Source organism: Zosterops lateralis (genome assembly GCF_965231275.1).
Source record: "Zosterops lateralis genome assembly, chromosome: 8".
In the NCBI taxonomy this organism is placed as follows: domain Eukaryota; kingdom Metazoa; phylum Chordata; class Aves; order Passeriformes; family Zosteropidae; genus Zosterops; species Zosterops lateralis.
The window spans coordinates 2,044,183-2,071,826 of record NC_139768.1 but is presented as its reverse complement, the minus strand read 5'-3'; the positions used below and the strand labels follow the sequence as shown (position 1 = coordinate 2,071,826).

At 36.5% G+C, this 27,644-nt stretch overlaps 1 protein-coding gene across 4 annotated transcripts; it reads right to left on the bottom strand.

The window, feature by feature from the left end:
- Nucleotides 1-363: 363 nt before the first annotated feature.
- On the bottom strand, nt 364-27,644 carry SHLD2 (shieldin complex subunit 2). Of its 4 annotated transcripts, none has more exons than XM_083866500.1 (12): nt 27,536-27,644; nt 21,860-21,957; nt 18,542-18,745; nt 11,891-12,002; nt 6,960-9,376; nt 6,323-6,430; nt 5,693-5,887; nt 5,003-5,137; nt 3,833-4,039; nt 2,748-2,982; nt 1,379-1,494; nt 364-798 (listed from the first exon to the last, which is right to left on the bottom strand). In XM_083866500.1, the coding sequence occupies exons 5-12, from the start codon at nt 8,455-8,457 to the stop codon at nt 626-628; spliced, it is 2,667 nt and encodes an 888-aa protein (XP_083722626.1). In that variant the 5' UTR covers nt 8,458-9,376; nt 11,891-12,002; nt 18,542-18,745; nt 21,860-21,957; nt 27,536-27,644; the 3' UTR covers nt 364-625. The 4 variants fall into 4 exon arrangements, with proteins under 4 accessions (XP_083722626.1, XP_083722627.1, XP_083722625.1 ...); XM_083866501.1 differs by having other exon boundaries at nt 18,542-18,742; XM_083866499.1 differs by lacking the exon at nt 18,542-18,745.

The window sequence follows — 27,644 nt, the reverse complement described above, 5'->3', positions numbered from 1 at the left end:
CATAACAAACAAATTCTTTTTACCTCCTGCTTTTTACGTGACATCCATCTGATCTTGTTCTTGAGACTTACCTAGAGCTGAAGGAGGTGCAATGATTACAAGACAGTTCTGTTTTGCAAGAGAAAAGAGCAGCAGCAAAATGCTGAGGGTAAATGGCAAAAATTCTGCTGTTAAACAACAACAGCAGAAGAAAAACACCAAGCTACAGATATCCTATGGGATAAGACACACAAAAATTGTATAACTAAAATATTACTGAATTCTGTCTGTCTTCCTCTATTATGCCAAGTCTAAGGGAAACTCAGTCTCTCAATAGTAGTGAACTTTTCTGAGGAGAAAAAGGAAAACAGATACTGAAGAAATTGTTGGAGTTTATTAACATAATTAGTAACATAAAAATACATGTATAAAAATATACTTTATGAAAATTCATCAGTATTACTCTATATAATATTACCAGATATTTCATACCGGTCCTTTTGATGGTTTTGCTTTTTCCATAAGTTAAAACCAAAATCCTTCATTATAATTTTTTAAAGAGATTTGCTTCCTTCAGCTAAGTCATTTTTCTTCTGCTTCCCATCTGTGTGTCCTTATGGTCTTTGTTCTTCAGTTAGTGCAGAGGTCAAAGATCAGGATGAAAATTTAGCAGATGGAAATCCTTCTGCAAAGGATAGCTGTTCTCATCTAGCACAAAGTGGCTTCTGATTTCCAGCAAATAGGATGCTGCTGTATCTGCCAGCAGGGAATGACACAGGTCTGCTACTATTGTGCTGTAGGTTATATCTGAAGAGGGCACTGCAAAACACAAAACAATTCAATTTACATTCCATTTTCACAATAGCACCTCACATTCAAGTTCTACCTGAATGAAGCTCCAATTATTGCAAGTGAAATTCAACATCTGAACACAAAGTTACCTTTTATTTTTTAATTCCTTTTTAAAAAGCAATGAATTGAGCTTGTTTCTTATTAAACTGTTAACACCTGTGAATCACATAGAACACCTCTCAAGTCAAACAGGATGTATCAAGTGAAGCTTATCTGAAACACAGCTCAGTGTTTCACACCATGAAAACATTCCAGCTGCTTATAAAAGCTCCTAAGAGATTCTATTTGGCAAAGAAGGAATGCATTTAGTTATTGAATATTTAGGTACATAACTACAACTATTCTGTTACATAATAGGTGTTTTACCATCTCACCTCCTGCTGTTGCAACTGCTCCTCTGAAATTGTGAGTTTGTCACACAGCTACTGAAATATTCTTTGATGTTGGTTGTTTAGGGTTTTTTTTTTAACTGTCAATGATTAAAAATTTTGCTTCCATTGTGAACTTTTCTGCCTGTTTCTATCACAAGTAATTAATGAATCAGTACCTACTAATCTCTTCAGCCAGTCTGCAGGAATATTGAGGAAGATTTTTTCCACCAACTCAGATGCCACATGAACATAAATTTCATACCCTTCATCTTCTACTGTCATCAAAGCAGGTCTAGATCAAAAAACAAAGTCTCATGAAAGTTAGCTGTTATGGTTTGGTTTTTATTGAGGCAAAATTTTTAAAAACACTACAATTTACTCTTACTCTGCAACATAACACCAATAAATAGAGAAATGAGAAAATCTCTATGTACTCATCTGTCAAACCTGTAGCACTGGAATCAGTTTGAGGAAAATTGGACATGTAAATTCTACATCTAGATGTGTCTCCATGCTGAGAACACAAACATTGGAAATCCTTATCATTTTTCTACCCCCTTTTGGGCAGGAGCAAACTGAGGTCCTTCATGCCCACTGAGATTTTATAGTCTTATGAAACACTGGCAGAACCTTTTCAGTTAAGAAAAAAAACCTCTTTGCACTTAATCCTCCCTCACAGGAAAACAAACAGCACATAAAGATGCAAGACTATTTTGCTTAGAGGAAAAACACTAAATCATTACCTGGTAAGATAAATAAGATATTTAAGTCATAGTCTTAAATATAGTAATAGTAATATTAAGTAATCAAGTAACAGTATTTAAGTCAATGATTCATTAAGCTCATGAAAGCGTTTAGAAAGAATTTGAGAAAAAAATTTAGATAGAAAATGTACATATTGTAGAATTCTATTCCATCCATGGTTGTCTCAATAAATAATCTCTAACTAAATGTCTTTGTAGTCACTATGATAATTACATTTCAAAAGCTCAAGATAAATGTGAGAACTGAACAATTAGTTAATAGAGATGTACCTACATCAACTGGATCCACTTAGTTTATTTTCTCTAAGTGTGAATATATGTGTCTCACAGTGCCATCTGGTGATAACTCACTATCTCTGCTCTGCAAGAATGTTGAAAACACTAGTCAATATTATTTCTGCATAGCTTAAACTGACTAATCAGTTTAAAAACATGGTTCTGCATTCACACGATTTCAGATTTAGGCTGGAACAAGATTCTCAAGGAGTTTTCCTTTGGTCCTCAAGCTTCTACTCCTTCTTAGCTTTATCTGACAAGTACTGGGCAAACATCATTCCTGCATGATATAGTATTCAAAGAAATGAAAAAGTTAGATATAAACCAAGAATATCATGTATAAATAATGACAATATAAGCAACTCAAGAACAACTTGAAAATATATTAGAGAGGCAGGATTGCAAACTATACCTTAAATAATGAATTTTAGATATGGGGAAAATAAAAAAAGGAGAAAGTCTACCTCCTTAATAATACACATTACTTTAGCTCTATTTTGGTTACCTGTAGAATGTTTTTACTTCACTGTAAGGCAAACATCTAATACATTGCTTGTAGATCATGTTCTCATCTGCCTGCAGCTCCAAACCACACTTGGCACAACCTGAATACGTGATCATAGGCAGAGAAGCCAAAACACATTCCAGTGAGGTGTCAGCAGAGAAGGTGAGTTGCTTGTACTGACCAGTGGAAATGGTAAACTTCAGTTCCAAGATATGGGCTTTCACTCGAATCACTCCTAAAAAGCAATTCAAATATGAATTAAGTTTTATTTAGAACTGAAAGCAAAATCAATGGCAAGGGCTGATTCAAAACCAAAATTCCTATGAAAATTTTTCTCCGTTTTTCCCCTTTGCTAAGACATCATCAAACTTTTAGAGATACTTTATTCAGTGAAAAATTCTGGTGGTTAAATATTATTTTTAAATGTATAAAAGTACTACATTTTCAGGTACTACATCAGTAGATACCACTATAGAAGGTGCCTAAATAAGAGATCAAAATTGTGCAAAGAATTTCCAAGTGATTTTCTTCCACTGTTTCAGAGACACTGAAAAGCACAGCTTAAACAACTCAGCTTTTCACTATTTATATCTAAACTAGAGTTAAATGCTGCAAGAACAACTTTAATCACTTGCTAGAATTTAACACCAACCATAGCAATTTTCTAGGTTTATCTGGGAGAATATGACTGTGTAAAATATCTTCTTTGTCCTTTTGGAAGGAGTTTTCAATAGCAGTACCTATTTTAGTTTAGAGAGTTCCAGTTTTTGAGAAACACTGATAAACTTTCAGTAATTAGTCACATCATTACTGGACTGGTTGGTGTGGACAACAAAATTCAGCATTTCCTCTGTGTCCCAAAGCTGCCTCTGCATGGCACCACACACCACACCTCTCTCTCCCCCTGGGCTCATGGGATGAAGGCTGCATTCAGTCTGGCCAAGTACAGAGCACCAACCTCCAGAATAAATTCAGAACCAGACCTGGGCTACCTTAAAAAAAAGAACCATTTTACTCCATCAACAGAGCATTTATTTTGCCTACTTATGCACGGCACAAATTACAGAGCTATGGGTAACATTTACCTGAGCATTTTTCTTCCAGGTGTGCCGAGAGCCTTGTCAGCTCCACGAGGGATGTTTGACTTCTCTGAAACTTCTCTTTAAATTCAACTGCCCTTTTGTCATCATCAAACAAGCACTCATAGGATGACCATGGAGTTGTGTGCAGTTCCAAGTCACCTGAGACAGAACTACGTTGAGCCAAAAGGTATTTGAAGTCCCATATGTGGTCTACAGAACAAAAAAGCAAACAGAAGAGTTTATATATATATATATATACACTTTCTATACCATGGCTAATTTACAGGAAGCCAAGGTCACTTACAAGATTGAGAAACAAATCAGAAGACATTCTCATATGGTCAGCTCTGGCAACTTCATTTTAGGTGTGATGACACAAAGGTTTTCCCTTTCCCTAGAAATTTTGCATGAGTTGTCCCATAACAGAAATTTCATTTCACCTCTACCAAATTCAGCTCTCAAGACAACTCGGCCTTTTGAAATAGAAACCAGCTCTGAAATTTGTTGTCAGCTCTAATGCTGGCAACGTCTCAGAGAAAAAAAATCTTCATGCTATTAATCGACTTCCATTTTTTAATATATCCCTGGTTTTTAATCTTCTATCTCCACAATTAAACACAAACCTAGTTTAACTTATCTTAAAAGAACAAGACTAGGAATAAATCAAAATTTGGTAGTAGCCACTGGTGAAACACAATCTATGTAATTCTTATAAGAGATGCTTTTACTTAGTTACAGCTGAACTTGATCTCAAGACCATCAGGACATAAAGCCTGACACGAGTAAGGTGGAAAGTAGAAAATGAGAAAAAAAGGAGTAGAAAAAACTCAGCAATTCATGCTAAACCCAGCAAAACTGGTAACACAGTTAACGCTTGTGGATTTTTTTAATAGTTATATAACCAGGCACTATGCAAATAAGTGCATCTTGTATATAGATTCAAGTTTTTAAATATTTATGCCTTCTCAGTCTTTTAAAGTACATTCGAATTCTGCTGCTGATGGCACTGCTTCTAAACAGAGGAGTCATGTTAGAATTGGCATAAAACATGTTACCCTCCCAAGGGGAATATGTAAAGGTTGAATGGAGAGATGTTGCCAGCTGAACATTTAAAAGGCACCAACAGCACCACACAAATCCTTTTACACCTACCAACAGGTACAAGGACCTTACCTTTTTTCCTCTGAAGCTGGGGGCACCAGGCAGCCCCTGCTCCCCACAGAACCATCCTATAGTGTTGACCTCTGTTCTGTTCTACTGTTAGAATAATTTTTCTTTGGTTGCCACCTTTGTAGCTGTACACAGATTCTGAAAAGAATTGAAATTACATTAAAAAGCATATAAGCACACAAATCCCATGTGCCTCAGTATTATGGTGAAATCATGGTGTTATCACATTTTATGCTAAAATTAAAAAGCAAAGAAGAATACACCTACAATATCTTTTGAACAGAAAATAACCTGATTTCTTCTGCAACAGGAATCTAGTTTGAGGGACTGCACAAACTATATTAATTTACTTTTATCCATCTAAGTACTCAGTAATTGGAAAACTCCCTTTGAAGCAGGAGGTATCTGAGCATCTTTCAGCTCCTGAAATCCTGACTTGTATTGACTAGAAAGAAATTGTACTCTCCTAGCAACAGTTGTAATTGGAAGTTCCCATAACTTCTGTAGAATTTGATATTTGTAGATATTGATGATGTGGGTAGGAATTTGTATCTTACTAATTCAAGATGATAGTACAATTTGATCAAATTTCATGCAAAGCTTGAAGTCAAGCAGTGAGCAACATTTTGCCTTGCAAAATTACTATTTAAGTTTCACCTATTGCAGAAGTTGAAGTCCAGTGCATGAACTTACCTGTTAACACAGAAATATTGATGATTTTCAGGATTGAGTGCACCAAAGTGTTTGGCTGGAGCTGATCCAGCTGCACATACTGAACACCATCCAGCCTCTGAACTTGCCTTTGTGGAATGTCTCTGAAGTGTGGAAATTCTGATGATATGTATGCCAATAACCCATGGAGAACACCACCATCCACCAGAGGATAAACTTAGATGGAAAAAAGGTAAAGTCACATACTTTTTTTTTATGCTTAGAAGTATAAAACTTATGACTTGGAACATGTTTACACTGACAAAATCAAAAGGGTTAAGAATAATTTTAAGGCAAGAAATCCCTGAGATATGTAACACTTGATCTGAAATTAAACTGTACTTCAGGGTACTGCCAGGTCCAGGGATAACTACTCTTTCCTAAACTAAACTTTTTTTTTAGAGTTCAGAGTGGCAGCCATCCAACTTTACCATGATCTCTACATGCCTATCTGATGTCAAGTCCCCATCTTGTGCTCAGGTGTTCCTGTCATACTTTTCTATTGTGTTTTATACCTCTCAGTTGCACACATTTCCATTGCCAACAAAATGGAGTACTTGAAATTGCTCTTTTACTGTGATTTTCATGGCAGCTTAGGCACTACAATCTTACATTCCTCTGGCTTGAGAGCTGAGCAGTTCCCCAGATTCAGTAACTGACTGGTAAATGTAGACTGAAGCATGACCTCTCCACACCAATGATTCTCATAAATTATTATATCTGCAAGAAAAAAAACAACCTTATCAACTTATTTGTCGACAGTATTGAAGTGTATCATATTTTTGTGACTATATAACCATCTTACATACAGACTGTAAGGCACAAGATTTGAAAGAGATCACTTGAAAACACAGCGATTATTTTTTTTAAATCTACCAATACCATTTACAATGAGTTAATAAAATTTTCTCATTGGTTTGATGTAATTCTTAAATTCATTAGCCTCCTAGCAGAACACTGCTTAAGTCTGGTTTGTAGCAGCACTTGTACTTTTCAGGAACAAATGTTTTAAAACACTGACTCCTTACAGAACAGCCCTGACTCTCCACAGCTGTGTCTGAGGGAAAACTTCCAGGGAACAGTCAATGCTCCACTGGCAGCATGACTGAGAACTCAAAATGATGAAAGTGATGTAAAAAACAACTTACAAACACGGAGCCACATTTCCAAATTACTTGTTACATTCTTCTACTTTAAACAGGTATTTTCAAGATCCATACTTTTAAAAGGCAAACAAAAGAACTCTCACCTGTAAGCAGTATGATATCCCCAGGAAACACAGTAAGGGACCAAAATGCAGCACCACGCCACAGCACCACCTTTCTCTCCATTTCTGACTGGTCAATAACAACAACTGTTGCTACAGGAACTTTACACGAAGATTTTGGTTTAGTCTTCATCTGTATTTCTTTGATATGACAAGGATGTACAACTGCAACCAAAATACTGTACTTTTGATTTTTGCTGCAGCAGTCCTTGAGTAGTGATAGTTTCTTTTGGAGTTTCTTGAACTCTGTCATCCTATCTGGATCCACTCTCACCCCAGAACCAGGTGGAGAAGAATTCAGTTTAGCTCTCTTGGGTTTCAGCTGTCTTTTAAATGCTGAGTGAAAAAGATGAAAGGAATCCTCGTACTTGCGGGGTCTTTTAGAGGAGTTCTTGTGAGAACAGGTCCCTTGAGAGCACAGAATTCCAGAGCTCAGTGGCTCAATATGGATTTCATTCACAAATTGCTCAGCAGGAACATTAAGTTCTTGAAACTTTTCTGCATTTTCCTGAGCACTTTCTTCCTGATTTGTAGTTTTAATTGGAACATTTTCCCCATCATCCTCAGAACTGAAAAGTTCAAGAGAACTTTCATGCTCTTCCTTATATTCATTTTCAGTCACATTAGTAGTACATGTTCCAACACCAGAATCACATTGGAAGTGATCATACTGTCGTTCCTCAGCCTTTTTGCCTGCTTCTATTTCTGATAGTTCTACAATTCTTCCCTGCATCTCATTCTGTGCAAAGACAGCCACCTGACTGGAAGTCACTACACTACGAAATTCAGTGTCTGCTGACACTGCGAAGCCTGCACAGTCATTTGGCTCTTTTGGTCTGGATTCCAGACCTTTTTGGAAAAGCACATCCATATATTGACTGAGGTGCTCATGATGCTCCCTTCTGTGACCTGCCTGAAGTCCCACAGAGTGTAGATGGATGCTGACCTGCTCAGTACTGGCAACCAAAGCAGAGATGTCAGAGCTGTTGACTTCTGAAGGACTGGCTTTTCTCCCAGGGAGGTCTGGGCAGCAGACAGATGATGCTCTCTCTTGTCCAGCTGATTCTGCACAGCTCTGGGGCAGGTGTTGATCTGCAGGCCCATTTACACCTGCAGGTGTGTATCTATCATTGGACACTTGACAATCAGAGCAAGTTAAACCTGTGCTCTTTTTAGTTGTGCTGCTACAAGTCACTGCCACAGGGGCAGGAGATGTCAAATCTTTTGCTATGAGCCTGTCCTGCTGAGCACTGTCCCCACCTGCAGGGACTGCTGTGAGTGTGGAGCTTTGTGCCTGGGGCACTGAGGGGGCAGGAGCACTCAGGACCTTTCCAGAACCAAACCCACCTGTATCACACACACAGTGCAGCTCTCGCCACTTCTCACCACCAGAGCCTGAACTACTTGGCTCTGACCCCTCCAGTGGCCTTGGGACACTGGGTGCTCCCACAAAAATATGAATTTGGGGCCTTTTTGACATTTTTTACTGCTGTGTAAGTTTGACTTTAAAGATGCAGTGAGCACAATAATAAATACTAGCAAATGCAAAAGAAAATAAATTCTTTTTCTTTACAATTTTAAAAAACAATTACAATTCATCAGAGTATTTCATAGTTCAACTGGGAAAAATACTTGACTACTTAAACTCTATAAAAATAGACATACAGGGAAATTTATTTTAGAAATTTTTAACATTTATATGTGTCAAACTTGCATAGAAAAATAAATTTACAGCAATACCTAGATGCTGATTCTGATATATAGAAATGCATTATAGTGAAGTTAAAATTAATTATTGACCTGTTTGTCATGTATTATTGCTAATTAAACAGTCAAATGTGACTTCACTATTCAGTATTTGATTTTAACTCATCTGAAATAAATGTAAGAAATCTTCAACAGCACAATTAGGAGATCATTTCATCTCCCAGAAAATTAGTTTCAACTAAATTAATAAAGCACTAGAGCTATTTAAAATTAAAGTTTGCTAGAAATGCAATATTTTACATGCTGTTTTAGCCTGAAATCACTGTTTCAGGCTACTACTGATAAATCATAATTATTTAATAGCCACTAAGAGATCAGCAAAGCTTGAGCAGGTGATCTAGGACTTTCTTTAATTCATTTATGTAGTATCAAACTACTCAAGAAATTACCAGCTTTTCTAGCTAATTAAAAGTAAGCCCCATTACACAGCACACAAAAAGAAGACCTTTTGTTTTAAAAAATTTCTTCTGTATAGTTATAATTTTAAAATATGCAGAAACAGCTATAACTGTATCCATTAAAATGCTGATTACAGCTACTTGTTTTGGGAGTGCTGTTGCTAATAGAAGTTGCTTCAATGGGCAATTCTGCAGATGTAGAGACCACCAGAACAAATTTGAGAGCTAATCCAGCTGTAAATAGAAAGAAAAGACCATTAAAACAAATTGCAGCATTGAAAAAACATGCCAATTTTTCATTTAGCACTAATTAAATTAGCAACCATTTTCCTAACAACCCCACTAGGGGTCGATAAATCTGCACATTCTTAAGGCTTGTTGTAATGTGGAAAAACCACAAACACCCTGGAATATTTATCTCTGGTGTATCATTGCTGTCACTGCAAAAGCAATATACAATCACTAAAATTAGATTGGGCAAAATACACAGAGGCTACAAAACACAGTGACTGATATTGTTCACTTTTATGCTCAAAATAAATAATATTTATAAATGCCACTTAAAACATTGGAGTGTCCAAACTTCTGCAGTTGTACATTTAAATTTAGTCACAGGAAATGGTAGTTTTTAAAGGACAGTACCCAAAGCTGTGAAAGCTTTGAGTTATATAAAGAATGGTAATATGCAAATAATCAGAAGAACAGAATTCACAGTCAACACTGAAGTAGTGGATCAGGTAAAGGAAAGACAAAGCAAAGTGATAGTAGTGAGGCTGAATCCCTAAAGAAGTGATGCTAATAAGTTTTGCAGATAAAAGGCTACCTAATATACATGAATGTAAAAAGCCTAGTAACAGATCTGTGGCAAACAGAAAATGTTACTATCAGTTCAAATGAACCTGGTAAATGTCCAATTATATAGTAATTTATCAGCCCCTCATTTTAAGTATCACATCTCTTTTGCTTTTTGACATGTTTAAAGGTGTGTAAGTTACACAAAAATTCAGAAAGTTTTCCTTAACTTTCCAGTTCTGTAACTTCTCTAAGCTCAGGATTTGCTTTCCTGATTCACATTTTGCAGTGCCAGGACATGCAAGGCCAGGTTGTTTGGGGCCCTGAGCAACCTGTGAAATGTGCCCATAGCAGGGAGTGTGGAACTTGATGATTTTTAAGAACCTTTCCAATCTGAGCTCTTCTATGATCACACCGAAGGAACTGAATCTTGATGTTATTTAATGAATGTCTGCAATTAAAATGTAGTTTATATTTATAAACATAAATTACCTTAGGAATGGTAAGTGACCTATGCCAACTTTCTGATTCATGTAATAGGTCCACTACTAAATTATTTGCTTTGGCAATTTCCAAGTGACTTTTTGGGTCAAAGATGTCCAACTCTTTCCTGTACTAGGAATCATCTGTACCTAAAATCATTTAAGTCTATAAATCAAAAAAATGTTTACCTAAATTCTCTGTACACAAAACTGTCTAAAGAACCTTTGCTTTGCTGCTTTAGAACAGAATTATTACTCACTTCATGAGCTTTGTTAGTGAAGTTCTGTATCTTGTTATAAATAGAAGTCCAAAAGAATAATTCACTACAGATTTTAAAAGGTGAGCAAAAAAACTATAAATCATTTCATAAATTCATACTGCCACAAAAAACATCTATTTTGTAATGTTGTTAAATTATATGTGGGCAGATAGTGGGTTAACTAACTACACCACAGATAACAGGAGCTAAAACTCATGAAGATACAACTGAAACCTGAATGCGCATATCCATTATACCTGTTAATTATTACACCATTTCCTAATTTGTGGAAAGGTGCTCTTTTCCTAACAGCCAATGAAAGCCAAGCTTTTTATCTCTGAAATGGTCAGAGTCTGATTGACGGGTCAATGATCTATTAAAAAACAGCAACTACATCAGCAAGTTCTGCATTTGCAAGACACTGCAACTGAAGTTTAATACACATAAATATATTATGCTACACAGTGTATTTCCTCCAATCTAAACAGTAAGGCAGGAATTCTAAATTTAAAGGTTTTTAAAATGAACTGTCATTAACAGATTGCTAATCTTTAGTGATTTGCTGCGCATAGAATAAAATTTTAAATAGCTTTAAAAATCCTCTTCCCATAGTTACTCTAGAAATGTTCTGATGCTTCAGCTTCCTATCATTCCTGAATATTCACAGTAGCCACATGCCTAAATCTCTGTTTTGAGAAGTTACATCCAAACAGACTCATCAAATCTTTACTTAAACCCTGCACACTGAAAGTAAACCACACTAATTCAACCTCCAGTTTCTTTATGTCTGTTCCATACTACAAAGTTTCAAGCTACAAATAAAATTACAGAAATAAAAGACAGCAATGCATCAGAAGACAAAGGACTATAGCAATATAATGCAAAAGTGTTCTTCCCCCTTCTAGAAACACTACAGTTTTAGGAGATAAAGAGTGTATTCTTTTAACTTCCTACTTTAATTTGCTGCAGCTTGATGATGAACATTCTAAATACTAAATGGTTAATTATTTGATCCCTAAAATATGCACAAAAATATTATATTGTCCTTTACCTGCTGAAAAGCTATCCAGGTAAGTAATAAACACATAAAGTAGGATATTCCTTAAATTATAAATTTTAACTTCCATTGTGAACTTTACCTTCCCTTGTCCACATACTCGATTTCATACTCCTCCTACATGTAGTATAAAAAATTAAAGGATTGATTCATCTACCTTACAACAGAGGAAACTGAATTATTCATAGCCATCTTCAGAGTATTTCGTTTCAGTTCAATTCAAGCTGTAGGGTTGTTTGGCTGGGTTTTTCTTCTTTCAACAACTCAACCTGTGTGATTGTGGAGAAGAAAATCTACTAAGACAGTTGCCAATCAAAGGAAAACCAGAAAAATATTCTTGATGCAGAATTCTCATAACACCACAGGCAACTCTTCTGGCACTTTCACCACGCTGCTCAAATCTCTCTCCAAAATTCAGCATGATCTTTTTAAAAAGACAGGTACTGCAGCCGTACAGTAACTTTGAAAGAAGAAACAGCAAGCAGTGTAGTAACAGTTTCATACACTCAGAAACTGAAACAACTCTGGTATGAAGTGATGAACACATTACCCTTTGTTTGCAACTTGTGCAAGAAAAAGAAGGGTGATTCTTCTGCCAACAGCTCCTGCTGGCACTCCAAGTGGATCAATACACCAACGACAGCACCTATCCACTCAATCAATAAGCTTGGTCCAAACACACACTAAGAGGAACACAGTGGAAAATAAAAACTGACAGAAGAAATCAAGCCAAGCAACTTGTAGCTGAAGCAAACTTACTCTACATAAGAGTGAGGGATGTATCAAGTGGGCTTAAAAGAAGATTACACGCGTAGGTGAACAGCAGCTCAAGGAGATTTATGTGGATTGTGTTAGCCAAGGCTGGTGGGTACTAACAAGAAGTCAAGGGACCACAGATGTGGGAGAACATACACATGGAAACTGGGGAATGAATAGGATAGGTCTGATTTCTGTCATCTGTAGGTTGGTGATTGCTGTACAACCACCAAACCCCTTTTATCTGAATTATTATACAAGGTTTCAGGCAAAGACTAGTCCTGTCCATAACTGACCTGTTTAACCAAATGCAATTTTACACCAGGATGGATATTTGGGTCACATAGTAGCACCATGTTAGCACATGGAATACTGTGCTGCTGTCAACCAGACCTGTGCTATATCAAGACATCAAAACTGATGAAAATCACAAGCCTCCATCCATTTGCCTACAGTAGTATGTGTAATTAGTATAAAGTTACTTCTAAATGAGGTACTTAGGTTATTATTGACCATAAAATAATTTCTACTAGTACTTACTATTGAAGTTAAATAGCAGCAATACTAATCCATTCACTGGCTATTACTAGATGATTACAATACCATTTGGAGTCAAGATAGGTACAGCTGGTTTACAAATACAAAAAAAGTACATAAAATCTGTATTCAGTAATATGTAGCCATAAAATATGAGATATCCATTTTTTTCCCCTTATTTGGAGCACTTGCAGTAACAAGGTGATTTTTAGAATACAGAACACCTATGGTTTAGGTCTCACAATAGAAACCTTCCTAAATACTCCTGAAGCAGCAGGGAAATACTTTAAACCAGAAATCAGTGTTCTAAGCAGTTCCACAGTCTGACACTGAAAAAAAAGAAGTTATATCAAAATACTGAGTAAGAAAAGGCAAGTTGTTCTTCATAACTGTTACTGAACTATTAATATACAAGAAGAAGGCAAGCAAGAAGATTTCTAAAGCTGTGCTGTAGAAGGAAAATATTTACCTGGATCTGAATAGAAGACATCTCTTCTGTAAATCCAAGCTTGGATCATATAAAGGCTCCTACTGAGCAGCTGCATCAGCTGTTTTATTTTACCATTATTATTATTGGAACCAAATGATGCAAAAATCTGAACACTGATAGTACACTTCTAATTCAGTCATTGAGACAGTCTTGGTTGTGTTTGAAAATTGGAGTAAAGGTAGTAGACTTTTGTGAATAACTTGGTAATTCTTTCCTCACTGCCTTTGTGCCTTTTGAGATGGCCCCTTAAGTAAATGCTATGTATTGATTTTTGTTTTGCAATACACAAAAACATATCATTAAGGAGATATGAGCATCCAGTGGCTGCTACAAACAAAAGAAGTTAAAAGTTCTAGAGAACACCGACCTTTTGAGTAGAAGATAAAGGTAAAAGGTCAAAGAGACACAAACGTGCCATGCACGTTTTGTTGAAGAACACTCATTCCCCAAACCCTTATTTTTGAGAATTATTTAAACAACTGCAATACCTTCTGTCAAGAAAGATATTGTTCCATCTATTTCAGCATATTAAAACACCCACAATATTCGAATGGCAACATTGTGGCTTTTTTGGAAAAACTATTTAGTTTGCAGAAAATTTTCCACAGGTGTCATTACCAATGAAAATCTATGTTGGGACTGAAACCTGATAAACAGAGGTGGGTAAAACAATACAGGACCTAAGATAAAAGCAAGGTAACTGGCTAAAGAAAGATCATAATAGCTTGATTTCCATCAGATTAACTGCTGGTAGATTTGACTTATTAGGACCAGAAAATAGATACACATACATAAGAAACATTTAAAATACAAAGCTACCAATATTATTTTCTCACCTTTACAAAAGCCTTACTCAAAAAAGATGAAGTTTTATAATGAAAACCTGGATGCTGACTGCACATTCACAGACAAAAAAGGGATACTGTTTTGGACAACAGCCATAGATAGGTAAGACTGTCCTTTTGCTTTTGTACAGTGGGAGACAGGGTGTTGAAAGGTGTAATTCTGAAGTTTACCATGTAAACTAATCTATTTTATTACCATGTAAATAACCTACTAGTGCCAGGAAAACGTCTTTCACTCTCCACCACAAGGGGTTATGTTAGCAATAGACCTTAACAGAAGCTACATTTCCTCTTGCCTTTAAGACAAGCGGGACACGTCTCACTTGTCAGCCTCACTAAACAATTCACGTTCACAGTCTGTCAACTGAAAAAATCAGTCACTCTCTCCAAGAAGTCATACTGGAGCACTATGATTTCTAGTGCTAGAAGATCAAATCATGTTCCAAGGCTGTTCAAGGAGCTCCACAAGAAGCCAGGTGGCACACAGGCCCACAAGACACCTTTGGACCAAGAGCTCAATCTTGACTTCATTTACTTCATCACTGTTCATACAGGATCCCCCCAGAAGATCCAACATTTAACCTTCCTGCAAACATAAATGGCAGCAAGTGCTTTTTGTCAGGACTGAACCTGTGGTGCCTTACCTATTCCCTCTCCACCACAAGGAACATTGTGCACATTTTATCTGTTCCTCTAGTGTGCAGCTACATCCTTTCTGTGGTAGCATTAGTGTATTTCTGTGATGTTCAAAGGAGCTGGCAATCCAATCCAATAAATAGCTGATCTCCTCAGTACTTTCCTATCTCAGGAAGATGAAAGCTGCCTTTACAGCTTTCAATAGATCCAGTGTCTCAAAAGAAAAGTTCAAACACATGCTTTGGATGTGAGCATTGTAATTTAAACAAAACTCTTGAGAGACATTAACTACACGACAGTACTGACTTTTATATCCAAATCTAGAATTCCAGTTCTTGGAAAAGCAAAGGATTTTCAAGATTATTTCAATATTCCCCTTTTGCACACACCCCAAGAATACACTTCAGCTGTAAGTGACAAGGATTTGCTCTTCTATCTGTAAGTCAAGAGTTTTAAGATTTTTTAAGAGATAAAGCTCCCTTAAGGAAACATAACCTTCAGACTTGGGCCAAACTGTCTCTGCACACTGTGACCAGCATTACAAAGACCACTGATGGTTCACTGCCCACACTTGCTCCTTGTTGTGGCCACAGAAGGAACACACCTACTCACTTCTCTGAAGAACTGCATGAACGTCAAACACTCTTTTCATGGCTATTCCACCTAAGTAGTAAAGTTGTTAATTTACTAGGGCACTGCAGGAAACCAAGACAAAAAAAAAAAAATCAGATTCTTTTAAGTGAGTAAGACCTACAGTGAATCTTATGGCAACAGAAACAAAGTTTTCAAGTCTTTTGGCATTTACCGAGGAAGAAAATTAAGATATGATAAATAAAGAAAATTAGCATTAGCTTTTTAATATATAAGCCTTTACAATTCAGTGGTTTAGATGGATGTTAGTTTAGGAAAGTGGTTAAGCTTTAACAGGGAACAGGTGACACTGAGTAACTATCAACATAGCTGACTGAGCCAAAGGTGCCTTTCAGATGCAAATTTCCTTATTTCAGAGGTAGCTTTTCTCTCAGACTTTGGGGCAGAAATGCACTTTGACTATTTATTAAAAATAATTTGACTGATTTGATTATACTTCAAAAAATTGCAGATCACAATTTCTATCCTGCTGATCTCCAAAAAGTTAAAGGAAATCATCACAACCAAACAAAATGTGAATGAAGTGTATTAATTAAATGCCAGAAACACTCATTTGGCCTGTACCCTTTTCCATGGTAATTCAGCTGTCTGAAAACACCTCAAGCAAAATCAAAAAATTCAAGGTATGATGTAACAAGTCATCCTGGATCTCCCTCTACTGTTAAAAGTCATAGTGTGTAGCAGCAGGGCACAGCAGCATCACCACTGATAAAAACCCTCTTTGTTCTCAGTCAAAGCACATCATTTTCTTCACTGTTTTGGTCCGAGGCAACACCTCAATTATTATCTGTATTGTGCTATTATTGCTGGGTACCTTCACTCAGCCTTTGGTTCAGTAATTTTTATAAATGTTTTTATTACTTGCAGTACTACATAGTGCTACCCCAGAAATTTTAAGTTGTTTAACTTTCAAAGCTTCTGAAGTATGAAGAGTTAAGGACAGAAACAGAGATTTATCTATTTATTCATTTATCATCATGTAGAAGCTGCTCCAATCTGAAGTAAAACTATAAATTGCTTCTTTCTGCAATATAATGCAAAGAGTAGAGATTAAAGAAATGGTCACCTCATAGTTTAACATCTTGTGTACTGCAGCTGTAATCCTGTTTAGAAATGCAATTTTTTTTCTGTCTGCCAGGTGTTGCAAGTTCTATACTTGATTTTAGAATCAAGTATAGAATAGAAACAATAGGACTGATGTACACAAGGCCAATATTGACTACTAGTATATATTAGTATATTAATATATATATATGTATAAACACACACTATATATTAGTATATTCTTTATGCAGAACACCTTGTGAGCTGCTATACAAAGCTAAAATCACAGTAGTTTTAAAAACATATTGTAAAAAAACACTAGCAGGAAGTTTTCACATAGAACAGAAGTGGCAGTTATAAACATATCTTTTTAACAAGAATTCTGTTTAATGGCCCAACACACAAATGAGTTTGGTACTGAAGGAGCTCTGGAGAGTGTTTATTCCATGTCAAGTGACATCAGTTACAGAAAGACAGCTCCTGCTCTGTGTGACCTGTGGTGCTTTAGTGCCACACAAAACCCCCCGAATTTTACATTCTGTAAAAACATAAAGAGGAAAATGAGAGGTGAAGAAACACAAGGAATTTGCAATCCATTCTATATCAAAGTACTCTCTGTATCCAGCTAATGATTTCAGTATTTCCAGGTTTAACTTCCTTGTGTTAGGAAGCTCATGGAATCTAAATAAACAGCTACTGTGGTATTGAGCACATGACAGGAAATTAGTAAATACATCTTTGGTTTCCCTTCCAATGAATTTCACATTAAAATCTGTTTATATGAGCTTACCTTAAAAGATTTTAAAATTAGCAGATAAAGCAGAAAACTCCAAAAGCTATTACACTAAACATGTGATCCATTATCTTTCTCTAGAGATTAGTAACCTTTACAACAGGCTAGAGATACAGGAATTCAGAAAGCAGCACAGTTTGTTCTGTATTGGCAAATGTTCTGAGTTACCTGACATTGCATTCCAAGAATTATACCTATGATAACATTACATTTTATATAAAAAATTATCTTGCAGATAAAACTAATGTACCATCAAAATGAGTGTCAGGAGCCACGTGCTCATAAAAAACATTAAGTGAATTATGGCAACATTTCATATTAAATATAATGAAACACTGGAGCTGAAGAAAAATTTGAGATAAATAAAAGACATAAAACCACTGAGGCATCATATTTGTCAGCACAAATCTAAAAAGCAGCAAATGGAGATTTAGTTTATATGATAGAAACTAGATTAAAAAATAATTGAAGGTATCTTTTCAAAAATGAAGATAATATTCATTCAGTAAATACAAGGTATTCAGAGACAAGTGAGAATCAAAATAGAAATATAGTTCTCTCAACAGGAATCTTATGACATTACAATATATAAACAATATATTATGAACTTCAGCTGCCAACAGAAAAATCATGCAGAAAACTGAACAGTCTGATCACAGTGAGAGAAAAATTAGTAAGTGATGGGTATGGATGGAAAGCTTCACAAAATGAGCACAAGTGCTAGAATTTAATTTGATTTGATGAAGCTGAAAACAAAATCATCCAAAACAATGTCAACTTAAATTGTATTCCTCACTAAAAAAGGCAAATATAGAAGAGGGAAGAGGTAACATAAGAACTGGGCAATCATACTGTATAGTTTTTAATTCCTTCATACATTATGATGTTACTTGTTGCTTCTTTCTGCATAAGGCAAACAAGTAAGTTTTCCTTTACCAGCTCTCAAGGAAGTTAAGATTCCAATCCCTAATGTGAACCAGCTGTCAAGTCCCTTTACCTATGCTTATCTTATCCCTTAAACTTGGGAAACACAGAGTTTAAAAAACAAGCACTTACATTTTATATCCAGGTAAGTTTTAAAGAATAAAGTTCTGATCCTGGGAGCTATTCTGTGCAGTTCCCTTCTCCAGGCAGCTCTCAAGTGACAAGTGTTTAGTGGGCACCTCAGCTTTCCTTGGAGCATGTACACATGGAGAAGGAAGCTGTCCATCAGCAGCATTCTCCACTGCTGAGCACTGCAAAGCCACTAACACTGTACTGCTGGATAGAAAGGTGGTGTTAAAGCAAAGTTTTTCCTCTCCAAACAGAGCCCAGCTTCTTAAAACTACAAATATAAAAAAAAATGAAAGCCCCTTAAAAAATGTCTTGACTGACATTTACCTTTCCAAAAAGAAAATTTCACTCTTGCAGCCAACATCAGTATTTTAGAAATTTGTGGGGAAACTTTACCCAAATAGGTCAAACACTATTCTTTCAAATTCTCAATAGCTCACCTTATATAGCTCAAAATACAGTTTAGTGGGGACTGAAGCTGTTCCAATGTAAAAGTTATCTAGGCTTTTCCACATCACATTGACTTTCCTGTCTAGTTCCAGGCTCCATGACAGAAATTTGCTACCACATTAATAAGAGCACTCATGATACTTCAAGAATAGCTCTATCCCATTATTCTAAAAATTAAATAGCGATTTCTCAGCTCAGGAACTAGATGTCAAAGCAGAAGAACTGGCAGGGAGTTTGCCACTGATCTTCAGGATTAGTACTGCTTTACAAGCATTGGTGCAATGAGGGGTTTGAGCTGACTGCAGGAATGAAAGTCATTCTGACTCAGGAGTCAGAGCTCTGCCTCCTGGGGTTCCATCCTGGACACAGGAGGGCCAGAGAACAGCTCAACTGCAAAGGCTGTTAGAATTAGCAATCCATGAAGTTACAGAGCTAATAAAGTCACCTTCCTCCACCTCAGCTCAATTTCATGCTCTTTTATGACCTAGGGTGGGAAAACAGGAAAAAAACAAACAAGTCTAAGTTCAAGAAACTACATGGCTTTAAACAAATTGATTTGACCTTCTCAGCAAAAAAGCACAATCATATCTACATTGGCACATTCCCAAAGAACTCATGCCAACACCAGCATTTATTTTCTTTGCTTGTTGAGTAATTCCACCTTACTTGGCATTTCAGAATTTTTTCTAACCAAATACAGCCACAAGTCAAATTAAATTACCTACACTTCACGTGCCATCATCCAATTTGCTGGATGAAGACTTGCTGAAAGACTGACTTCTTTTCAGACATATTAAGCATACAGTATAAAAATAATTGAAATAAAATCTGCTGGAAAAACATAAATATAATGTATTTGACAATCATTCCTTTTATCCAAACTGACCCATTAAAGTAGCTTATGGATAATATTTGTTATTCCAAGAGAACTTCTGCTCATTCCTCTATCACTAATTTCTATGGATTCTTTTAATCCAACAGAATCTGCAAAAGCCTACATAACTTTTATTTTTCCTCATCTTCAGCATAAAATTAATGAAATGCAGTTCCATCAGACCTTACTATTTCTCTTCTTAGGAATGAATAAATTGAATATGCTCTGCAGAAGGTTAAACATTCAAGACAAGAAGTATTTTAATTATCACTTTGGAAAATAACCCAAGACTTTCCTATACTTCTTGAAGAAAATCAGGTCTGATAGGAAAGAAACTGTATGAATTTATTAGAAAAGCAAATTCCAGGAGTTTCTCCTCAAGAATACATACTGCCCCTGCTCCATAATTTCTGGCCTATATTCATTCAGATATGAGGACCTTACAAGTCTGTATAACCAGCTCAGTTCCAAGCAATACTTAATGTATTTTTAAGAAATTGGGAATAAATTATCATCCAGATTTTTGATGGGAACTGAGGCAATGAAAGGCTAAGGAACTTACTTTTACTTGCACAGTGCATTGAACCAAGTGTAGAACTGAGTGAATCTCACATACTCATAACTTAAACATTGCACTGCCATTCCCTAGTGCATAATCCTTCACCTTTTTGATAAGATACAAAACTACCCTTTTCACCTCAGCTTTTTACCCTACCTCTTGAGATTTTAAAAGTCAGCATCCCTGGTTACATGATTTCTATATCTACAATTCTCCCTTCCTGCAATGTGAGATTTATTGTCCTCCTCTGCTTTTATTCCTTCCTTGTGTAAGGAAGGTGGGTCTTGAGGTCTCAGGTGCTGGTTTAGCACAAAATAATCAAATGATTCAAAGTCAGGATTAACAAGGGGCATCTGATTCACCTTTTTTTTTATTTGTTTTGTTTAGTTCCTGAACCTTGTACACTATTTGGAGGAAGTTCTCTTTTACTTTATATTGTGCAGAACACACCCACATAATCAAACCTTAGTTTTTAAAATGTTAAGAATTACTTTAACTCCTGAGGTGATGCCCTATACTCTATTGTGACTTAAGGACTCATTCTGGGAGTAAAAAGATGAGTGTTTTGTCACATAACAGGCATTGTTTTTTTTTTTTTCTTTTCGTTAACAGGCCCATTAACTTCTTTAACTTAAATAACCTTCACTGAATTAGCCATCTAATAAACAAGAATAAATTGCACTTAAACTGAGCAACATTAATGGACTTGCACTGCAAGCATGAGTTCAGTGTAGGTGAGGGGTAAAGTATTTAGGGAGAACAGAACAGTGAAGAGAGTGGCTTCTAATTCCATCCTTCACCTATTCATCTGTGAGTTTGAGGGTTTTGGCCACATGAGGAAGAAGCTCAGTTTCTCCTTAGGTAGCCCAATGTTATATTGATGTAAATGCCACAGCGATAATGCAGCCCTAAAACCTGGGGTGAGCATAGAGCATCCTCTGTTCAAACAAGCTGATCTCTAATGACAACTGAACAATCTAAAAGCATACATTATTGAGATTGTCATTCAGTGTTCCTTTACTAATCTGAAGAAAAACACCAGGCTTATTTGATAAGATGGAAGAAAAACACCAGGCTTATGTGAAAACTGATAAGATGAAAGAAGGCAGGATAAGCTTTTACAAATTTCATGGTGATTTTAACTCCTTTAGTCAGAAGACCACAATATAGCAGTCCTTATGAAACCAGAAAATCTCTTACTAATGATAATGAAGAGACCCTACCTTTCCAGTACTTCAAAATAAGCTTAATTTCAACCTGCTGGCTTTCAAAGGAAAAAACAGAAGAGATGAAGTAGAACAGGTAAGTCAGACATTATCTTGATGAGATTAGACAATAAACAATAATCAAGAAAAACTTGATACAGTGTTTTCAAAAATTGCTCAAAGTGTGCTCAAGAAGGGATAATTTAAATAAAACAAACATTTCCTTTTCTGACCTGTTTTCTCATTCTGAGATTCTGCTGAGTTGAGCTATACAACAGTAATTTTTTGCTGGATCTCTGTATCCAGTGGGCACCATGAACAATCCTGAGGTCTGTGAAAGATAACCAAGAAAAGATATCACACATACATTTTTACATCCAGCATAACCAGTTATTTTTCCCCCTCCCCAGGAAATCCATCCAATGTACTCCTGGAGTTTTCTGATAATACCAATTTTCAACTACATCCACAAACTTGAATGGCAATTCTTAATGCTTTCTATCTGGGTTTCACCCACCAACATATTTCACAGAAGATTTCAGCATTCAAACATATTTTAACAATCTCGATTTCCATAACGACCCTTCCAAAGTGAAAGAGGCTAAAGTTGATTTTGTTAATAGAAAGGCAAACAAAAGCCCTACAGGAGACTAGTATTCTCTAGTTGGTAAGAGCTTTAATGTTTGTTATTTAAACAATACACACTATGCTTATGTCAACAACTTCTGATCCTCAATTGAGTATTAAACCAAGAAAAAACTGGTTTGCAGGCTCTGATGCTGCGATTCCAGGCTGGAAAGATCTTGGGTATAATTTTCAGCCAGACAGCCAAGGACACCAAGAGTTGTAAAAAAAGATCCATTTCAATTCTAAATGTTACTTTCCAACAATTCTTTTTTCACTCCTGGCAAACCACTTTCTATTATCCGTTATTTGCTATATTCACTGAAGTAGACAGGAATTTGCTAAAAAATATAATTTCCTGGAAATAAACTAACTAAAGTACTTTGTTTTCCTCCTAACCTTATTTCAGAGAACAAAGCTGGCATGGTCACAGTGGATCTGTGGAAGCTTTATGCCTGTATCTCCATCAGCTTTCCCATTACTAGCTTTTTCATCAGTTAATTTCAAACACACTTAGCAGTGAGGTGAGAATCACAAATATTTCAGGATTGGGTAACCATATCATGCCTTCTTTTGTCTTTTAAATCAGAAATGAGGAAATACCACTCAAAAGCTAAAGATTATGGCACAGTGACACAAGCCAGCTGCTGGCTCAGATTCTCACTGATACAGCAATTGAGAAAGGAGAAGCCTTTACACCCTCTGTCATGAATGGCTACGTTGATGGAAAGGTCACTGAAATCAGATTAATTTGTTACTGACTCCAGCAAGCTTTGGGTCAGACCTGCAGCCTCCAGAGAGAGTCACTTTTTGTCCCACCCACCTGAAAATCCAAAGTGGCGTTACAGGGATAAGAGTCATTAAAAAGCACATTTAATATTTATCAATTAGATTATGTGGCGATACTCATTTATCAATATATTGATAGTACAAATACTAAAACGTGGCACTGAGAATTTCTGGGTATCCACAGACTGCCTGGCCAAGTGATGAGGGCATCAGCTCCTGTATACATGAAGAGCTTTTTATATCTGCCCTGTCACAGAGCTGAAGGAACCAGTTGGCAACATCAGTCATCAGGCACAGCAACTATATAAACAGACGGGGACAGGAGATCTTTAAAGCTAATAAGCATAAGCACAATCACTTTTCATTAAAAATATTTACTCATTAATTAGTTATGAGAATTTATTCAATATTTTGATTTCTGCAGCAGAATTATTAATGAACTAAAAGCTCAGAAAATTACTCTGAGCCACTTACTGCAGGTTTTCCTTTCACTTATGAAGTAGGAATCCCTATCAAATTCACATCCTAAAAAATGGATTAATAGATCTATGACCAAAATTTTGAACTAAGAATGATATCTTATTTCATATATATGTATCTTTTATATCTGCAGAAGTTCTGGAAAAGTGAAAAAAAATCTTATGTTTGATTAAATAATAAATTCAAATATTAATTTGCTTAGCTACAGATTATTTTTGTAGCAATGCCTCAAGTGAAAAAAAACCAAGACTCACTTTAGCCTTGTCTCTTCCAGGGTAAACCTAGAACTTCCTACTTGCAAAATTATGAGTTTCACTCCCTACTTTTGCAGTGCTATAGACAAGCAAAAATATTCCTATTTACAGATGAAGAAAAAAATAGCAGCTTATTACTCAAACTCAGCAGTCAGGAAAAACTTCAATTTAATGTAAAGTAGTACATAAAAACATGAAATAATCAGACCACAGGTACCTAAGCATCTCCTTAATAAGACAAAGTATTGACTCTTTAATCTGTAGTATATTTGTTTCATTAAAAAAATACATGTTTGGAAGAACAAATGCTGCACCAACATTATCTCCCATTACTCTGAAGACTGGATGCTGGTACATTTTCCTGCAGATAAAGAAACTGCCATCTCCATTTTCACATCCTATGCCAAAACCAGTTAGACATGAAGTTTTTACTTTAAAGCATTGAGAAGGCAGAAAAAAAACCACCATGAACTTGAGAATATCTCAAGCTAAAGATCGGGAAAATAATTAGATTTTCATTTGTTACTATTTTAGTACATTTCCCCACAATATGCAGGCAGCTCACACATAGGAAAACCCCTGTGAAGTCCCACAAAACTCCTGTGTGAAGTCCCACACAGTTGCTGCTCACCTGCATCATCTCCTTTAACACACACAGGATTTCAGCCAAGAGGTGTGTGAATAGGACCACAATTAACATTGCTGTCACATCCACATCCTCCCTTTCACCCAGAAATTATTATGCAATTGTCCAGAGATCTGTCGACTCAGGGTGAACAGTTTCTGCAGCATTTTGGGATAAGAAAATAACTCCATCTCTCACCTTTTTAGTTACACCTACCAAGGTCTACATCAAGCAGTACAACATAACATTTAAGCCCAAGAAAATGAGGCCTTTTTTGCAATTTCTGGTGAAATGAGGAAGAGAAATATAAATGCTCATATAGGCATTTCAAAGGCAAATAACTTGCTTCAACTTTTATTTGGAATTTATCTCAATTCTTTAAGCAAAGGGTAAGAACTGTCAAGTGCTTCATGTGGTATGGCTCACAACTTAAAACGAAATTTTCTGGAACAACTGTAATTCCATTTTGCAGTTTATATCAGAATCAATTTGTCTTCCCAGAAGACAGTTTACCACAGACAGGAACTGGTCCCCTGTACAGATCAACTTTCCTCCTGAGTGTGTTGTCAAATGGAGGCTCAAACTCTGCCCTGGAGGCAACCCCAGGATTCCCCTGGATTTGAAGGGCTCAGGCAGACAAGGGCAGAGTTATCCAGAGCCCTGGGAGGATCAGGATTTGCAGCTTCTCTGCTCCTCCTCATCTGCTCTGGTAAGAAGACTGGGATGTAAACTGGGAATAGCTATTCCAGTTTCTGAGAAAACTCAGCACCAGTCCATCCTGGGAATGTTTTAGCCCAAACAGCTAGTACTTCAAATAATATAATGGATTAAAACACTTGATTCTTTATCTTTGGAAGTATTTGATTCTTATCTTAGATCCCTTTTCTCAATAAAATTTTAAAATCTGACACATAGAAAAATACTCTACCCACTATGAAATTGATAATATACATCTTAAAACAGTCTTATATCTTTTATATCTGCAGAAGCTTTAGGAAAGCACAATACAGTGTTTATTATTGCTCTTACCTGTAATACAAGTAATCTGTTAAAATTTATATGTGCTTTAGAAGCAGCTCAGAAGAAATTAAATCAAGTTGTTTGTCTCCCTCAGTTATACTTCACACATTTTAAATAGAAACTGATACCTGACAAGGACACACAGTTGAAAATGACCTTGCTGCAAAGCCCATGAATCATACAGACAGCTCCTACCACACAGGTATTGAGCTTTTTCTGCTTATCTTTCTCTTCAGATGTAGCCTTAAGACCAAAACTTTGTATGAAATTAATAAAGTTAGTGAAATTTCTGGCTGTGAAGACAAAAAGTTATCTTTTTTTTATAGTTTTTTTTTAAATTGATGCTGTTCACATGTGAATCTTCTGATGTCACCCCACATTATGTGACATTAAAGAAGATACAGTTTCTCTTTTATTATTGCAATTACCACTTTCATGCCTACTAGAACTCCTGCTGAAGCATGGAATTTTTAATTCCCTCTGGCAAAGTGATTTTGATTCAGCTGCTCATAAGAATACTGGAATGGGGGACACAGACAGTGTCATAATCTTGCCTCCAGAAAGGACTTGAATGAGACAGAAATACAGTACAGGCCTGCTGAGTTTAATAAAGTGCCTGCAAACTATACACATTATTTCAGTCATAAAAAAAATGTGCAAAATAAGACTCTCTAGTTATCTCTTACAATATTTAAAGGCTAAGAAATATAAGGTGCTGATTGAGTTACCCTCAGCATTCAACAAACAGCTCGTTAAACGTTTTGGGGAAATCCAGTTTTGTTTGGAAAGGAGGGTAAGGATAGCACTGCCACTGCTCCAAATACAAATGTGTGACTGAGCCCCTGGAGAGATCCAATTGGTCCTCACAGTGTCATGTCCCATGCCCAGCCTCAAACACACCCCCAAGAGTGTCACAAACAACCTGGCACTGGGTGTGCTCGTAAATCAGACAGGACACAGCTGAGAGCAGGGTGGGAGCCAAGCACATTAACCTTAAGATCCAAGTCTACATGCCTGAGCAAACACATTCTTCATTTCACCTCTGCCTTTGTGCAAGGATATTCCAACCTAAAGAAGGAGGTGGGAATAATTACCTGGTGAGGGCTGAGTGCCACAACACCTCTCACCACCTTCTTTCCTTTCTTTCCTGTGCATTTACAAAAGGTTAAGAACTTGTACAGAAATTGAGCTTTAGCTAATGAGAATGTGCAGGTGACTGAAATCAAGTAGTAGCTTAAAGCTGATAGATTTCAGTTCTGTGAACTGAAAATTAACTCCAAAATAGAAGTTTCCCATAAACCACCTACAGAATGGACAGAAAAGCAAATCAGCATACTTGTCTCTGAAGCCTTGTGTGAACATCCAAACAACAAACTGGCCTAAGAACCAGTTCCTTTTTTGCTTTATTTTACCCTGTATCACTATCAAGGATCTTTGTTCTCTACAATTATAAACCATCCTCATTACAGACAAAACCCAGCCTTATTAGTGGTCCTTAAAAGAACTTCTTCAGATTCTTAGGACAGAGTGCAACAATAAATCATGATAAAAACGGAGCATCAGTTGCCCGAAGAGTTTATGTGAGTTAAAGAATCTGTGACTAATCTCCCCGCTGACAAATAGAGAAGTTAAATTACTTTCCCACAAGCCTTGTAGCACAGCCCACAGTGGTCAGAGATTCCCACAGCGATAAAGAAACTTCCTGGTTATTCCTGGCTTTGGGGCATTGGGCTCCCACAAGCTTAAGAAGAAAAAAAAAACTAGTGTATTTTCTATTAGCAGCCCAAACCGAAATGACAGAAAATGAGCAAGCCGCTTAATTCTTCTAAAACGAGCCTAATTCAATAGTACAGCACACTCTCCCTCAGGCTCTGAAAGAAGGTCTTACACAGTTTAAAGCAGTATTCTTAAGAGATGTTGCCTGAGCTACATTAAAAAATAGACTAGAATGGACCAAGACGCAGCAAACCCAAAACCAGTTGAGCAGATAAAGTAGATAAAACCTCAAGTAGATAAACCTCAAGGTCTTTGCCAAGCTCAGTGATGTAAGGGTTCAATGAAAGCAGCCGTGTTAACAGCTTTACTGAAGCTCTGTCCGCTCCGGGCAGGGCACTCACTTAAAAACCCCTCAGGCTCCTTTCCCTGCGGGCGCCCAACGCCGTGTGCGGGCAAGGCCTCACTGGCACGGTACTTGCGCTAGGAGAGGCCTGGCTTTTCACACGGCCG

What these genes read in the sequence shown, in the direction of transcription:
- SHLD2 (XM_083866500.1), bottom strand. Translation starts at nt 8,457, where the DNA reads ATGTCAAAAAGGCCCCAAATTCATATTTTTGTGGGAGCACCCAGTGTC. An exon ending in CCTGGAAGAAAAATGCTCAG is followed by an intron (nt 2,983 to 3,832) that starts GTAAATGTTACC and finishes ATTGCTTTTTAG; the next exon opens with GAGTGATTCGAGTGAAAGCC. An exon ending in GAAGTAAAAACATTCTACAG is followed by an intron (nt 1,495 to 2,747) that starts GTAACCAAAATA and finishes TTTTTGATCTAG; the next exon opens with ACCTGCTTTGATGACAGTAG.